Below are 18,017 nucleotides of genomic sequence, written 5' to 3'. Positions count from 1 at the left end.
TCAGTGCTATTTCTTTAGCTTCCAATCCAGTCTTCCATACCCGCACACATCATGTGGAGGTTGACTATCATTACATACGAGAAAAGATGATACGTAACGAAGTTCAAGTCTGTTATATCAGTTCTCAAGATCAACTGGCAGATATATTCACCAAAGGTCTATCCACCAACAGATTTCCGTACCTTCTTGACAAGCTTCCTGTTCGCCCACGGACCATCAGCTTGCAGAATCATAGTTATGTAATTGATGCATATTTGTAGGATAGAAATTGACAGCAAATCCTTAATATGATTGCTGATCTTCAGGATCTAAAATGATCTTAATTCTTGTATATATAGCTGTACTGTATCAATGAAAAGTAAGCAAAACCATTCTTACCAATTGTTCTTCAGTTACTAGTTGAGAGTTACTAATTCTAGTTTTTACTTTGAAACAGCAATTGCCATTATCAACTAGTCACCATGGTCAAGACAGTGTCCTTGTTTGGATTTCCCACTGTGGAGTCTCCAGAAGCAGTGACAAAATTTCTAGAGGAGTATGCTGGAGAAGGAACTGTTCAGTCTGTGAATGTTCTTCCTCCAAAACGTAGAGGATCAAGATCATCTGTCATAGTTCAATTCACAACTGAAGAATGTGCTGAAATAATACTAAATTTTATTTCAGTCTTACTTTTCTTGTTGTTGAGTCCGTTCAATTCTTCCATATCTCCAGCCGGTCTAGTACTTGAAGAGTGTGTTTCCTTCAGCCACTCGCGGCACTCCTCTGCAGTCCCCTGAAGGATGAGCAAGCTGCCATGCAAGTAGCTTCCGTTGCTGCCAGTGAATGCATTTGCATGTTAAACTTTTAGCTCTATGGCAACTCTTTATGGTGTGCTGGAATTAGAATGTAATGAATCTTGGTTCACCTCTTCAGCATGAATAAAATTGGTAATTAAGTTCGACACAGAGTTTTCACTGAATGTAAAACTTGGTAATTAAGTTCGACACGAGTTTTCACCGAATGTAAAAAGCTGCTATGAAGATGAACACATCAGCTAGTGCCAGACCCAAAATCTAAATACCTATTGCTCGTCATTCAGAGTTTCAGACCATCAAAAGAACATAATTATAGCTTGTATAGGACATTGTATGAAATACTAATTAGCATTTTCATTCCTTGATCTTGTACTCTTGTAGGAATAGTGTTTGAAGCCTTTACATTAGGGATTAGGCTTGCCAGCCAAGGTTGGTTGCTTCAATCGCAGTCCATGCAGGGAATCTATGATAATGCTAAAGTGCTATTGCGGGCTCCAAGCTTTCAACTCCTTTCAGAGCAAGCCTATCAATCCAAAAAGCACTCTTTATTGCTAACTTTCAGATTCTAGGCACTGTTTTAGTCTTATTCATTTTCACTCACCCAAGTTAAGGATGCTGCTCACTGGTCTAAACCTTGCTCAACAAGGAGTGAAGTTCATCATCCCCCTTGGTGATATTCTAGAAGATGCATGGCCTGAACTTCTCATAAGGGTTAAGGCATTGGGGTTCATCGGTCCCTTAACTTCCAGAACATTCTTGGCCAAAATGTTCACTTTCAACATCAACTAAACAAACAAAATAAAGTGGACAATCATATAATCCTAGTGACCTAGTGTACCATATTTTGTCAATTACATTATTATCAACCAACAATCTTAATTGGATGTAATCTTAGTTTAAGCATTTAGTACTTTAGCATCCTTAACAGAAATTATATGCTTGCTACATGTCGAAAGGTGATTCGACTCCTGACCAGTGACAGTCATTTCTGCCAAGCATGAGATCATGACAGAGGCAAGATTCTGTAGACTAACCATAACTGCCATGACAAGTTATGGCCGAAAGAAAAAAACAGAACTGCCATGACAAGTTAGTTACACTATAGGAGATGAAACTTGAGGACCAATCTTTGACCTCTGAGCTCTTTTCCTTCCTATAAATATTGGCTTCATGAGCTTTGCTTCATCCACAGAAATCAGCATTGTTACCTCTGTGAGCTTACATTCCAAAGTCATTGTGAGCTTTGCTTTACATTCTTTTAGCTTTTTTAGTTTTCTTGTCAATGGAGATTGTAGTGTTATGTCATTGCATTTTCTTTCAAATCTTTTGCTGTGCTCTGCATTCCCTTTACTGTTACTAGTTGAGAGCTACTAATTCTAGTTTTTACTTTGAAACAGCAATTGCCATTATCAACTAGTCACCATGGTCAAGACAGTGTACTTGTTTGGATTTCCCCCTGTGGAGTCTCCAGAAGCAGTGACAAAATTTCTGGAGGAGTATACTGGAGAAGGAACTGTTCTATCTGTGAATGTTCTTCCTCCAAAACGTAGAGGATCAAGATCATCTGCCAAAGTTCAATTCATAACTGCAGAATGTGCTGAAATAATACTTGCATTAGCCGATGATCAAAGACTGTGGTATGGAGAGTCTTATCTGAAAGCTCGCGAATGTAAGGGTGACATAGCACCAAGATCAACAGTCTTGGAGGAACTTGTGACACTTCACTTTGGATGCAAGATATCTGAGGAGAAGTTTTCGGTGCTTTGGACAAAATCAGACGTTTCTGTGACATTTGGAAAAGACCTGAATTATGTGCACTTAGCTTTCTCCTATGATTGTGTTGAATACAAGCTTGAGCTCCCATCTGACACTATTTGCCAGATTGAGCTGCATTGTCCATGTGATCAGTTTAGAAAGTTTCTTCTCATCCAGGTTTGTTAAATTTCTTACTGCCTTTTCCCATATTTGCTGCAGATCATATATCGTTTATATAGTTCCGTTTAAATCCTATTAACTTCTAACTTCAGCTAGCATCAAGCTCATTATCTTGCAAAATAAACTATCTTCTATGGTTGCTACATTTTATGAGTTATACCAGTAATGAATACTTCTGGGGTGTCCTTAAGCATCAATATTTTATAGGGTTTAGGCTCATGTTTTATTTTACATAAAACGCAGTGATTTCTAGCATTGGATAATATACAGAAATATTGTCTCTCAGAGGCAAATTTAGGTCTGATGTCATATTTAATCACTATTTCAGCTCTAAACTTAATGATAAAGTCTGAGGATTAGAGCACTACCTATTGCAGTACATATATTTCGAATTTTCGATGTGAATGCTTTCGAGTACTAGACTGTGTGTCACCTGGGGAAAATATTTAACATTTTTTCATCTTCCTCTTCTTACCAGTTACGTGGTGCCCCTTGGATTTATAAGAAAGATGTAACTGTGCAAAATCACGGTGTTCGAGAAGTTGATTTTACTCCATCATGCTGCATTGGGCAATCCTCTTCTCTGTGCTTGGAACTTCCATTTGAGTGTTCGCTTCCTGATCTAAACAAGAGTTGTGTGCAGTATATAGAGAATGAGGGACAGTTTGGCCTGAAGGAAGGTAACACTTTCTCTGGAAGTTCAGCTCTTGGTCCTATTCTGGCTCCACCCCTCGGCATTAACTTTCCATACAAAATCCTGTTCAAGATAAATTCATTGGTTCAGCATGGTTGTATTCCGGGGCAAGCTCTTGATATCAATTTTTATCACCTAGTAGATCCTACTGTTGAGTGAGCTGCTCCATTCAAGCAGCAAATCTGGACTACTGCTCCAACAACTGACATAATCACTTGTGTAGTTAATGCAGCCGTATTGCATGACCTTTGTATTTATCTTTCATACATAGCTCTACTATTGTATTCTCCTTTCATACTTAGGTATAGGTTAATCTGTACTAGTATAAATATCCTCCAGTTTGGAGAAGAATACATCTGGGAATTATACCATAAACCTATTCTTGACATGGTATCAGAGCGTTCTGCTCTTGAGACCGGTACCCATATCTAGAATTCTAGATTTACCCATACCCATACCCACATTCCGCTGCCAGAAAATACCAAGAACAATTTTGTTCTTCACTTAATCCAAGAGAACTTTGTTCTTCTGTTTTTCCCAGAAATACCCAGAAAATATACCAATCTTTTTTTGCTCAAAGACTGAGCAGAAACTCTGCCAAAAATACCAAGAGAGGAACTTTGTTTCTTCATCCACATATTAATTACCTTCATACCCAGTACCTACAACCGAAGAACTCTGGTTCTTCAACTTACCCAATACCAAAACTCTAGCTTGAAGATCAAGCACGAGTTCATACCCATTACCCATACCAAATATTTTGCTCAAACATTGAGCAAACCTCTTATCCAGACAACATCACCGGACGCAGGAAGTAGCGACGAATCTCAGACCGGAGTTCCGCCTTCAGACCGCCGCACCGTTGATTCTCAGACCAAGAGACCTTGTTCCATTGCCGGGGCGAACTCAGACGCCTGAAGACGTGCCTGCAACTTCCTCCGATCATTCCAATCAGCTAGGCTGCTAGTGCTAGAAGGAAGAGAATCACTGGCGGCATCAGATTCGGCGAGCAGACGCCGTCGCAAGGAAAAAAAATCACGAGGTGTCAACGATTGCACCCTTCAGTGCACCAAGTAATACCCTACTGATTTGGGCTGACATCCTTACTCAAGGACCAAACCCAGTATCCCAAACCATTTTTTTTTGGTAAGTTGGTCAGAATTAAAAATAAAAAAAGAAGGGTAATAAAACTAGAAATTTTATCTTTGTACCGTCGAGCTTACTCGTTTAACATAACGTGGTAGGCAACACCTAAGGATCGAATTTCTCTTCTCTTTACTTAGTAAATTCTGAACCATGGTTCTCGATAAAGTACAGATCAGTTCATCTCAGACATCAGCAATCAAGTCTGAATCTTCTTCTCAACATAAAGGGCGATCGTCATCTAATGATCATGGCCCTATTGTTCCAGAAAAATTGGATAGCACCAATTTTATTTCTTGGTCTAAACATGCCAAGTTGAATATCACTGGCCGAGGTAAACTTGGTTATCTCACTGGCAAGAACAAAGCACCATCCGAAGAAGATGATGAAGAGGGTTACGAAGTTTGGGTTGAAGAAGATAGTCTCGTTCAAGCATGGCTTCTCAGTTCCATGCACAAGGAGGTCAGAGAAAATTATGAAGGTTTGGAGACAGCTAAAGAAATTTGGGATGCTGTTAAAACTACTTTTTCAGTAGCCCAAGATGATACACGAAACTATGAGCTACAAATAGCTTCGGTTTCCACCAAACAAAATGGAGCTCCTCTTCATGGCTACTACAGCAATATGAAGAAAATATGGCAAGAGCTTGACATATTGGATCCTCTCAGACTCAAGGATGAAGATTCTAGCTAGCACCTACATGGCTAATAGGGTCACCAAGCACCGTGTCTATTTCTTTTTGGCCGGGCTAGACCCTCACCTTGATGGAGTCCGGAGTAGAATTCTAAACACAAAGCCGTTGCCTTCTATTAAAGAGGCTTATTCTCAAGTCAGTGCTGAGCATAATAAACTCCAAAAGATGATGTCTGACACAAAGCATGAGGGATCAGCCATGATTGCTCAATACCGGCCACCACATATTCGTAGCTCCCAGCCTTCTTCATCTACACCTCCGTTGAAATCACCCTCTCAAGGACCAATAAAATGCACTATTGCAAATCAACTAGTCATATGGTAGAGACTTGTTTCTACTTGATTGGCTTTCTTGACTGGTGGGATGATCACATTGCCAATCGCAAGGAGGCCCAAGCAAAAGAAGTTCGAGACAAAGCGAAATCATTCCAACCCCATGGAAACAAGAACCCAAAAAGCTACCAGCCCAAAGGCAAACCTCAGGCCTCTCTCCAGATTACTTCGCCAGACTCGAGTTCGAGTACAACTATTGTCAAACCCAATCATGGTGATCACTCTGGTAACTCCACTTTTACCTTCATGACCACTTTAGGTACACCTGTCTCTTTGCTCTCGAGTAACTCTGTCTTTAATTGGAAAGATATGTGGATAATTGATTCGGGTGCAACTGACCATATGACTAATAACTCTAGCAATATTCACCATTTAACTCCAATTCATCGCTCTGGCGTAACTAATGCAAATGGTGATTCCTACCCCATTACTGTTGCTGGGTCTGTCACTCTTACAGACTCAATTACCCTTGACACTGTGTTGCTCGTTCCTTCCTTGTCTCATAATCTCTTGTCAGTCAAACAGATAACCCAAAAATTGCATTGCTGTGTAATTCTTTACCCCTGGTGTTGTGTATTTCAGGACATCCTAACAGGGGAAATCATTGGACGGGGTATTGAGAATGGGGGATTATACTACATGGAGATGACAACTGCTGGTAATCTTCGTGCGAGTGAAGCACATCAGATTCATAAAATAGTATCCACAGATGAAGAACAAATCTGGTTATGGCATAAGAGATTGGGACATCCATCATTTGGATATCTCCAAACTCTCTTCCCTCAATTATTTAAGCACTGTAAAACATCAGAATTCAAATGCAACACTTGCATTTTGAGCAAAAGTCACCGTGTGAACTACCCTTTGAGCTCCAGTAAAAGTACTGCCCCATTTGATCTTGTTCATTCTGATGTTTGGGGGCCGTGTCCACCAACGCACATTGGAATGAAATGGTTTGTTCTGTTTGTTGATGATTGTACCAGGATGAGTTGGATCTACTTGATACGGCATAAAGTGATGTCTTTTCTGTATTTCAGACGTTTCATGCGATGATCCAAACTCAGTTCCAAAAGCCCATCAAAGTCCTTCATACAGATAATGGCGGGGAATATGTGAACCATCTTTTTCACCAATATCTAGTTACCCATGGAATCATTCATCAGACCACCTGTCCTCAAACCCCTCAACAAAATGGTGTAGCGGAACGAAAGAACCGTCACATTCTTGAAGTTGCTCGCTCCATGTTAATTGGAGCTAATATGCCTGAATATTTTTGGGGTGATGCTGTGTTAACTATTGCCTACCTCATAAATAGACTTCCTACACAAGCCCTTCAGTCCACAGTCAAGAAAAATCATCCACTACCAAAAACACCGATCCAAGCTCTTGAAAGTTATTTGCCTTTACCACCTACCCATGCCCTTGATCCAAAGATTTTTGGTTGTGTAGCTTATGTTCATATCCATCGAAATCGGAGGACTAAGTTGGATGCTCGTGCTGAAAAGTGTGTCTTCATCGGTTTTGCTTCCACTCAGAAAGGATATCGGTGTTATAACCCTACTACTAAACGTTCCTATGTTTCAATGGATGTTACATTTTGTGAACATGAGCTATATTTTTCCCCGAAGACTCCTCTTCAGGGGGAGAGTAATGCTGAGGAAGAGCAGTCTTTAGGGGATTTCTTGGGTCCCTTGGATAATCAGATATATGAATCTATTGGAGTGAGAAGCATTGAGCATGGATCAACTGAAAGGAGTAACCCTCTACCAGCATCAGAAACAGATTCTATACTTCGTGAAAATGGCAATCAGTTGCCGACTCTAGAACCAGCAGAGATAAATAATTCTTCCCCTTCTACTACCCCATCAACACCAATGCTTCCTGAGGATGATCCAGAGGTAACTGATAATCCTTTGTTTGAATCTCATGATAATTTTGAGCTTAACCCTGAAACAGAACCAAGTAACATCATAGGGATTCAGAAGTTACCATTCCGAAAAAATCGAGGTCAACCAAAGGCTCAATATGAACCAGATCCTAAAGCCAAGGCCAAATATCCCATAAGCAATTACATGTCTTCCCATAGGTTATCCAAGTCATATGCGTCTTTTGTATTTCATTTATCTGCTATTGTCATTCCAAGTAAAGTGCAGGAAGCTCTAGCTGATCCTAAGTGGACTAAAGCTATGGAGGATGAAATGGAAGCCTTGCAAAAGAATCACACATGGGAACTAGTGCCAAGACCGCAGGAAGAGAACAGTTGGGTGCAGATGGATCTATACATTGAAGTATGGTGTTGATGGTACACTGGATAGATACAAAGCTAGATTGGTTGCAAAAGGTTATACTCAGACATATGGCATTGATTATCAGGAGACTTTTGCACCAGTGGCCAAGATGAATACTGTCCGAGTGCTACTGTCATTAGCAGCCAACCTAGATTGGCCTCTTAAGCAGTTTGATGTAAAGAATGCTTTCCTGCATGGAGACCTGAAGGAAGAAGTCTACATGGATCTACCTCCAGGCTACTCTCTACCGTCACAAGCTGGAATGGTGTGCAAGTTGAAAAAGTCATTGTATGGACTAAAGCAGTCCCCCAGGGTGTGGTTTGGAAGATTCAGCCAATCTATGAAGCAGTTTGGTTACAAACAAAGCAACTCTGACCATACACTGTTTCTGAAGCGAATGAAAGATAAACTTACTGCACTTATCATTTATGTTGATGATATGATTGTGACAGGTAATGACCCAGAAGAAGTGAAGAGACTCCAAGAACATCTTTCGTCTGCTTTTGAGATGAAAGATCTTGGCGGATTGAAATACTTCTTGGGGATTGAGGTGGCTAGATCAAATGAAGGCATTAGCCTATCTCAGAGGAAGTATGTGGTTGACTTACTCGTAGAGACTGGCTTGCTAGCATGTAAACCTGCAGATACACCAATGGAGCAAAATCACAAGTTAGCAGAATATCCAGACCAAGTGCCTACTAACAAGGAGAGATATCAAAGGTTAGTAGGCAAGCTGATTTATCTCTCACATACCCGACCTGATATTGCATATGTTGTAAGCGTTGTAAGTCAATTCATGCACGCACCAAGTGAAGATCACATGGAAGCAGTATACAGAATTTTGAGGTACTTGAAGACAAATCCAGGCAAAGGGATCATGTTTTCCAAAAATAACCATACGAAGATAGAAGGATACACAGATGCAGATTAGGTCGGTTCCATCACTGATAGAAGGTCCACTTCAAGTTACTTTACCTTTGTGGGAGGTAACTTAGTCACATGGAGAAGTAAGAAGCAAAAAGTGGTTGCTAGATCCAGTGCAAAAGCTGAATATAGAGGAATGGCTCATGGAGTATGTGAAATGTTATGGCTTCGTCATTTAATGAAGGACTTGGGATTCAAGTCCGAGTATGCTATGAATTTGTATTGTGACAATAAAGCAGCCATTGATATAGCACACAATCCAATTCAACATGACAGAACAAAACATGTCGAAGTTGATCGACATTTCATCAAGGAGAAGTTGGAGTCAGAAATCATTAACATGCCACATGTACCTACTGAAGATCAACTTGCTGATATTCTGACCAAAACCATTTCTGCAAAAGTGTTCCACAGCTCACTAGACAAGTTGGGTATGCGAGACATCTATTCCCCAACTTGAGGGGGAGTGTTGAGTGAGCTGCTCCATTCAAGCAGCAAATCTGGACTACTGCTCCAACAACTGACATAATCACTTGTGTAGTTAATGCAGCCGTATTGCATGACCTTTGTATTTATCTTTCATACATAGCTCTACTATTGTATTCTCCTTTCATACTTAGGTATAGATTAATCTGTACTAGTATAAATATCCTCCAGTTTGGAGAAGAATACATCTGGGAATTATACCATAAACCTATTCTTGACACCTACTAGTCTAAGAATTGAATATATAGAGTGTGCCCTCGACAAGCTGTTCAGCTCCATGGAGTGCTGCTATGAACCTGCAAGGTGGCTTCTTAAGCAGTACATCAAGCAGCACAAGATGCACAAGGCATGCAAGCGGATTCCTCAGTCACCATCTATTTCTTTGGATGAAGGCTTTGTCTATGTACGCAGGGTTCTGATTACACCAACTAAAGTATACTTCTGTGGTCCAGAGGTAAATCTCTCCAATGGTGTCTTAAGAAACTATCCTGAAGATATTGACAATTTTCTTCGAATTTCTTTCGTTGATGAGGACTTGGGGAAGATGAGGTCTGTAGATTTGTGTCCGCGGACACGCTGTGAAGAAGAGGAAAGAAGAACTAGAGTTTACGAAAGGATACTTTCTGTTCTAAGAGATAGGATAGTGATTGGTGAGAAGAAGTTTGAGCTTCTGGCATTTTCGGGTAGTCAGTTGCGAGAGAATTCTGCATGGATGTTTGCTTCCAGAAGGGGCCTTACTGCACAAGGGATAAGAGACTGGATGGGAGATTTTAGTCACATAAAAAATGTGTCTAAATATGGTGCCAGGCTTGGTCAGTCTTTCAGCTCATCCAGGGAGACTTTTAGTGTTGGATCGGATGAAATTGAAGTCATTCCTGATGTGGAAATTGAAAGAGGCGGAACAAAATATTGCTTCTCTGATGGAATTGGGAAGATATCCGCTGATTTTGCTGAAAGAGTGGCAAGAAAATGTGGGAAAAGTTCTACTCCATCCGCCTTTCAAATCCTCTATGGTGGCTACAAAGGTGTTGTGGCAGTTGATCCAACATTGTCAAAGAAGCTGGCATTGAGAAAGAGCATGTGCAAGTTCAAATCACTCAACACAAAGCCTTGTTTCCTGAATCGTGAACTGATTACACTTTTGTCCACCCTTGGAGTTAGGGATCGTGTTTTTGAGAAGAAGCAGAAGCAAGCAATGAATCAGTTGGAAGGGATTCTAACTGATCCCCTGAAAGCACAGGAGGCACTGGGATTGATGTTTCAAGGAGAGGCCACCGGCATGTTAAAGGAAATGCTGAACTGTTACAAGCCAAATGCAGAGCCGTTTCTCTCATTGATGCTGCAGTCATTATGTGCATCAAAACTTGCCGAACTTCGGACCAAATCACGGATTTTTGTTCAAAAAGGAAGATCTCTGATGGGATGTCTGGATGAAACTGGGACATTGGAATATGGTCAGGTATTTGTGCAATGTTCTCACCACACTATCTTCACTGGCAACACAACCTCAACTGCAAGCCAAGGCAATTTTACTGTTGAGGGTAAAGTAGTTGTTGCTAAAAACCCCTGTCTACACCCTGGAGATGTGCGTGTTCTTATGGCTGTGGACGTGCCGGCGCTACACCACATGCTGGATTGTGTTGTGTTCCCACAAAAAGGAAAGAGGTAACTTTCAGATTGTTTAGTCTTTCTTGAATATTTGATATTAGTTTGTTGCCTTCACTATAGTGACTATATATACTGAATGCAACTTTTCTTTTCCCACTAAATAGGCCTCATCCTAATGAATGCTCAGGCAGTGATTTAGATGGAGATGATTACTTTGTTAGCTGGGATCATGAACTGATTCCTCCTAGGCAAACTAATCCGAAGAACTATACTCCAGCACCAACTGTGGAATTGGATCACGATGTTACGATTGAGGTATTGTAATTTTTGAATATCAGGTGTAGTCGGTATGTATACTCAAACATGACATGCATGATTTGATAGTTGATACTTTGTTCTGCTGTGTTACATTTCAGGAAGTCGCGGAGTCTTTTACCAACTACATTGTAAATGACAGCTTGGGCATCATTGCAAAAGCACATCTTGTCACTTCAGATATTGAACCACAGAAGGCTATGAGCTATAAAAGTGTTGAGCTCGCCGAGCTCCACTCTCATGCTGTTGACTCTCCTAAAACTGGTGCTAGTGAAACTGCCGCATCTGCGCGTAAAAGCTTACCCAGATTTCATGGAAAAGACTGACGCATCCACCTACGAGACGGGTGAAAGATATTGCGCTAGGATCACAACACTATTTTAAGTCCTTCACCAGGGAAGTGGCTAGGTGGTTTTATGATCCTGACATGGAGGTAGATGGATTTGAAGATTACATCCAAGATGCCATCAGATACAAAGGTGAGTATGACTACAAGCTGGGAAAGCTGATGGACTATTATGGTATTCCCAGTGAAGCTGAAATACTGTGTGGATACATCACCAATGTATCAAGTTCTTCAGAAAGAGAAAGGACCCGGAGTCGATTAACTACGCTGTGAAGTCACTGAAGAACGAAGCAAGGACATGGTTTATGGAGAAGCCAACTAGTGATGATCCAACTGACATCAGTATGTATGAAGCAAAAGCATCAGCATGGTACCATGGCACATATCATCATCGTTACTGGGGTTCCTACAACAAGGGTATGGCAAGAGACCATTTCCTGAGTTTTCCATGGTGTATTTTCGACATTCTCATCCAAATCAAGAGGCATCACTAAAGTAAAAGAAGTTATCACCGAAGAGCCATTACTTGGCAGTCTATTAGCATCAGTGTGTCTGCTTAAGAATTGTAGATTAATCATCGACTGTTGTGTATTTCATGTAATTTTAAGAATTTTCGCAACACATGCTGTAATTCGAAGTACTTTTGATGTTGTATAATCACTGAAGCCCTATTTTACTTGGTCAGAAGTGTAGTCTATGGTAATTAATAATTAGAAACTTGATTTCTATTCTATATTATGTTGGTCAGAAATTTCAATGTCTACCTTACGCAGATGAGAACAAGGTGAGAATAAGAAATTACATTATTTATGGTCTATCTAGTGTACCTATGGACGTGGATGAAGATACTCAGATTACTTATATATAGCAGCAGGCAAGGCTCAAGGGTGGTGGAATGCAAGTACTTCCATTAAACTTGAACTTGTACACTTTGTGTCAACTAAGTTTTCCTCATATATCAATATGCTTAATCAGTCCATTAGTCACATGGACCAGCTATATGTCGGATAATGTATCATAAAATCCAAGCTGGAGCCTTGAGCATCAAACCATTTGGTCACGGGTTGGCATAACAAAAGATCTCAACCCTTAGATTGGTTTGAGCGCCAAGACACTTCCCAAACAATCAGTTGTCAATTTGAATTTGAAAAACAGCAAAGACCTATTAAACTAGAGTAACAGGTTCTTTGAAAATGCAGACAACAACTAACATAACATTAGGATAGCAAGCGAAGCTACTAACCTCTGTGAAAAACATATGATATGCATATGCATGTTTTACCTTAGACCATAAGGGACAATAATGACTTCTGCAACTTGTTCTTGTTTAGATGACACTAACTCCAAGTGTTTTGCATGGTAAAGGGTTGCCAATTATCTTTATACCTTCATCTTGCACTCCTGTAGGAATAGTGTTTGAAGCCTTTACATTAGGGATTAGGCTTGCCAGCCAAGGTTGGTTAGTCCAATCGCAGTCTGTGAAGGGAATCTATGATGATGCTAAAGTGCTCCAAGCTTTCAACTCCTTTCAGAGCAAGTCTATCAATCCAAAAAGCACTCTTTATTGCTAACTTTCAGATTCTAGGCACTGTTTTAGTCTTATTCATTTTCACTCAGCCAAGTTAAGGGGGCTGCTCGCGATCGCTGGTCTAAACCTTGCTCAACAAGGAGTGTTCATCATCCCCCTTGGTGATATTCTAGAAGATTCATGGCCTGAACTTCTCATAAGGGTTAAGGCATTGGGGTTCATCGGTCCCTTAACTTCCAGAACATTCTTGGCCAAAATGTTCGCTTTCAACATCAACTAAACAAACAAAATAAAGTGGACAAAGGGTAATCAAATAATCCTAGTGACCTAGTGTACCATATTTTGTCAATTACATTATTATCAACCAACAATCTTAATTGGATGTAATCTTAGTTTAAGCATTTAGTACTTTAGCATCCTTAACAGAAAACAGAAATTATGTGCTTTCCTTAACAGAAAGGTGATTCGACTCCTCAAGCTGACCAATGACAGTCATTTCTGCCAAGCATGAGATCATGAGAGTCGTTGATTCCAATTAAAAACAGAGGCAAGAATCTGTAGACTAAGCATAACTGCCATGACAAGTTATGGCCAAAAGAAAAAAACAGAACTGCCATGACAAGTTAGTTACACTGTAGGAGATGAAACTTGAGGACCAATCTTTGACTTCTGAGCTCTTTTCCTTCCTATAAATATTGGCTTCATGAGCTTTGCTTCATCCACAGAAATCAGCATTGTTACCTCTGAGCTTACATTCCAAAGTCAATGTGAGCTTCGCATTACATTCTTTTAGCTTTTTTTAGTCGTCTTCTTGTCAATTGAGATTGTAGTGTTATGTCATTGCATTTTCTTTCAAATCTTTTGCTGTGTTCTGCATTCCCTTTACTGTTACTAGTTGAGAGTTACTAATTCTAGTTTTTACTTTGAAACAGCTATTGCCATTATCAACTAGTCACCATGGTCAAGACAGTGTCCTTGTTTGGATTTCCCACTGTGGAGTCTTCAGAAGCAGTGACAAAATTTCTTGAGGAGTATACTGGGAAAGGAACTGTTCTCTCTGTGAATGTTCTTCCTCCAAAACGTAGAGGATCAAGATCATCTGCCAGAGTTCAATTCACAACTGCAGAATGTGCTGAAATAATACTTGCATTAGCCGATGATAAAAGACTGCGGTATGGAAAGTCTTATCTGCAGAAAGCTCGAGAATGGAAGGGTCACATAGCACCAAGATCAACAGTCTTGGAGGAACTTGTGACACTTCACTTTGGATGCAAGATATCTGAGGAGAAGTTTTCGGTGCTTTGGACAAAATCAGACGTTTCTGTGACATTTGGAAAAGACCTGAATTATGTGCACTTAGCTTTCTCCTATGATTGTGTTGAATACAAGCTTGAGCTCCCATCTGACACTATTTGCCAGATTGAGCTGCATTGTCCATGTGATCAGTTTAGAAAGTTTCTTCTCATCCAGGTTTGTTAAATTTCTTACTGCCTTTTCCCCTATTTGCTGCAGATCATATATCGTTTATATACTTCCGATTAAATCCTAGTAACTTCTAACTTCAGCTAGCATCAAGCTCATTATCTTGCAAAATAAACTATCTTCTATGGTAGCTACATTTTATGAGTTAGGATGAGTTATACCAGTAATGAATACTTCTGGGGTGTGCTTAAGCATCAATATTAATAGGTTTAGACTCATGTTTAATTTTACATAAAACGCAGTGATTTCTAGCATTGGATAATATACAGAAATATGGTCTCTCAGAGGGAAATTTAGGTCTGATGTCATATTTAATCACTATTTCAGCTCTAAACTTATGATAAAGTCCGAGTATTAGAGCACCACCTATTGCAGAATATATATTTCGATGTGAATGGTTTTGAGTACTAGACTGTGTGTCACCTGGGGAAAATATTTAACATTTTTTCATCTTCCTCTTCATGCCAGTTACGTGGTGCCCCTCGGATTTATAAGAAAGATGTGACTGTGAAAAATCAATGGGTTCGAGAAGTTGATTTTACTCCATCATGCTGCATTGGCCAATCCTCTTCTCTATGCTTGGAACTTCCATTTGAGTGTTCGCTTCCTGATCTCAACAAGAGTTGTGTGCACTATATAGAGAATGAGGGACAGTTTGGCCTGAAGGAAGGTAAGACTTTCTCTGGAAGTTCAGCCCTTGGTTCTATTCTGGCTCCACCCCTAGGCATTAAGTTGCCATACAAAATCCTGTTCAAGATAAACTCATTGGTTCAGCATGGTTGTATTCCGGGGCAAGCTCTTGATGTCAATTTTTATTACCTAGTAGATCCTACTAGTATAAGAATTGAATATATAGAGTGTGCCCTGGACAAGCTGTTCAACTCCAAGGAGTGCTGCTATGAACCTGCAAGGTGGCTTATTAAGCAGTACAACATGTACATGGAATGCAAGCGGATTCCTCAGTCACCAGCTATATCCTTAGATGAGGGCTTTTTCTATGTACACAGGGTTCTGATTACACCAACTAAAGTATACTTCTGTGGTCCAGAGGTAAATCTCTCCAATCGTGTCTTAAGAAACTATCCTGAAGATATTGACAATTTTCTTCGAATTTCTTTCGTTGATGAGGACTTGGGGAAGATGAGGTCTGTAGATTTGTGTCCGCGGACATGTTGTGAAGAAGAGGAAAGAAGAACTAGAGTTTATGAAAGGATACTTTCTGTTCTAAGAGATGGGATAGTGATTGGTGAGAAGAAGTTTGAGCTTCTGGCATTTTCGGGTAGTCAGTTGCGAGAGAATTCTGCATGGATGTTTGCTTCCAGAAGGGGCCTTACTGCACAAGGGATAAGAGACTGGATGGGAGAGTTTAGTCACATAAAAAATGTGTCTAAATATGGTGCCAGGCTTGGTCAGTCTTTCAGCTCATCCAGGGAGACTTTTAGTGTTGGATCGGATGAAATTGAAGTCATTCCTGATGTGGAAATTGAAAGAGGCGGAACCAAATATTGCTTCTCTGATGGAATTGGGAAGATGTCTGCTGATTTTGCTGAAAGAGTGGCAAGAAAATGTGGGAAAAGTTCTACTCCATCCGCCTTTCAAATCCGCTATGGTGGCTATAAAGGTGTTGTGGCAGTTGATCCAACATTGTCAAAGAAGCTGGCATTGAGAAACAGCATGTGCAAGTTCAAATCACTCAACACAATGTTAGATGTCATATCATGGACCAAGTACCAGCCTTGTTTCCTCAATCGTCAACTGATCACCCTTTTGTCCACCCTTGGAGTTAGGGATCGTGTTTTTGAGAAGAAGCAGAATCAAGCAATGGATCAGTTGGAAGGGATTCTAAATGATCCGCTGAAAGCACAGGAGGCACTGGGATTGATGTTTCAAGGAGAGGCCACCAACATTTTAAAGGAAATGCTGAATTGTTACAAGCCAAATGCAGAGCCGTTTCTCTCATTGATGCTGCAGTCATTATGTGCATCAAAACTTGCCGAACTTCGGACCAAAACACGGATTTTTGTTCACAAAGGAAGATCTCTGATGGGATGTCTGGATGAAACTGGGACATTGGAATATGGTCAGGTATTTGTGCAATGTTCTCACCATACTATCTTCACTGGCAACAACACAACCTCAACTGCAAGCCAAGGCAATTTTACTGTTGAGGGTAAAGTAGTTGTTGCTAAAAACCCCTGTCTACACCCTGGAGATGTGCGTGTTCTTATGGCTGTGGACGTGCCGGCGCTACACCACATGCTGGATTGTGTTGTGTTCCCACAAAAAGGAAAGAGGTAACTTTCAGATTGTTTAGTCTTTCTTGAATATTTGATATTAATTTGTTGCGTTCACTATAGTGACTATATATACTGAATGCAACTTTTCTTTTCCCACTAAATAGGCCTCATCCTAATGAATGCTCAGGCAGTGATTTAGATGGAGATGATTATTTTGTTAGCTGGGATCATGAACTGATTCCTCCTCGGCAAACTAATCCGATGAACTATACTCCAGCACCAACTGTGGAATTGGATCACGATGTTACGATTGAGGTATTGTAATTTTTGAATATCAGGTGTAGTCGGTATGTATACTCAAACATGACATGCATGATTTGATAGTTGATACTTTATTCTGCTGTGTTACATTTCAGGAAGTCGCGGAGTCTTTTACCAACTACATTGTAAATGACAGCTTGGGCATCATTTCAAATGCACATCTTGTCACTTCAGATACTGAACCACATAAGGCTATGAGCTATAAAAGTGTTAAGCTCGCCGAGCTCCACTCTCATGCTGTTGACTCTCCTAAAACTGGTGCGATAGTGAAACTGCCGCCTAGTCTGCGCGTAAAAGCTTACCCAGATTTCATGGAAAAGACGGACCGATCCACCTACGAGTCCAAGCGTGTGATTGGGAAGCTTTACCGACAGGTGAAAGATATTGCGCTAGGATCACATTCACACTCTTTTAAGTCCTTTACCAGGGAAGTGGCTAGGAGGTTTTATGATCCTGACATGGAGGTAGATGGATTCAAAGATTACATCGATGATGCCATGAGATACAAAAGTGAGTATGACGACAAGCTGGGAAAGCTGATGGACTATTATGGTATTAAAACTGAAGCTGAAATACTGAGTGGAAACATCACCAATGTATCAAAGTTCTTCAACAAGAGAAAGGACCCGGAGTCGATTAACTGTGCTGTGAGGTCACTGAAGAAGGAAGCAAGGGCATGGTTTTTCGAGAAGCCAACTAGTGGTGATCCATCGGATTTTGGAACTGACATCAGTATGTATGCGGCAAAAGCATCAGCATGGTACCATGTTACATATCATCATCGTTACTGGGGTTGCTACAACAAGGGTATGGCAAGAGACCATTTCCTGAGTTTTCCATGGTGTGTGTTCGACATGCTCATCCAAATCAAGAAGTAAAAGAAGTTATCA

General features: G+C 40.4%; 1 protein-coding gene and 1 pseudogene across 2 annotated transcripts; both read left to right on the top strand.

Annotated features, from left to right (window-relative positions):
• Positions 1–461: 461 nt before the first annotated feature.
• LOC101302934 lies at positions 462–12,053 on the top strand (annotated as a pseudogene). Its single transcript, XR_184592.1, has 6 exons — positions 462–730; positions 2,192–2,726; positions 3,208–3,578; positions 9,525–10,955; positions 11,063–11,213; positions 11,315–12,053. The product of XR_184592.1 is annotated as an RNA-dependent RNA polymerase 1-like (transcript).
• A 1,991-nt stretch (positions 12,054–14,044) lies between these two features.
• On the top strand, positions 14,045–18,005 carry LOC101292403 (RNA-dependent RNA polymerase 1-like). The gene is made up of 4 exons (XM_004297379.1): positions 14,045–14,557; positions 15,038–16,863; positions 16,971–17,121; positions 17,223–18,005. Exons 1-4 carry the CDS (start codon positions 14,045–14,047, stop codon positions 18,003–18,005), a joined length of 3,273 nt encoding a protein of 1,090 aa, XP_004297427.1.
• The last annotated feature ends 12 nt before the right edge of the window (positions 18,006–18,017 follow it).

Source organism: Fragaria vesca, linkage group LG4, assembly GCF_000184155.1.
Source record: "Fragaria vesca subsp. vesca linkage group LG4, FraVesHawaii_1.0, whole genome shotgun sequence".
In the NCBI taxonomy this organism is placed as follows: domain Eukaryota; kingdom Viridiplantae; phylum Streptophyta; class Magnoliopsida; order Rosales; family Rosaceae; genus Fragaria; species Fragaria vesca.
This window is presented reverse-complemented; position numbering and strand designations above follow the sequence as displayed.

Excerpts from the sequence above, each read along its gene's own strand:
- LOC101292403 (XM_004297379.1), top strand. The coding sequence starts at position 14,045 with ATGGTCAAGACAGTGTCCTTGTTTGGATTTCCCACTGTGGAGTCTTCA. Across the intron at positions 16,864-16,970 it reads TTCCCACAAAAAGGAAAGAG|GCCTCATCCTAATGAATGCT; the intron begins GTAACTTTCAGA and ends CCCACTAAATAG. Across the intron at positions 17,122-17,222 it reads ATCACGATGTTACGATTGAG|GAAGTCGCGGAGTCTTTTAC; the intron begins GTATTGTAATTT and ends GTTACATTTCAG.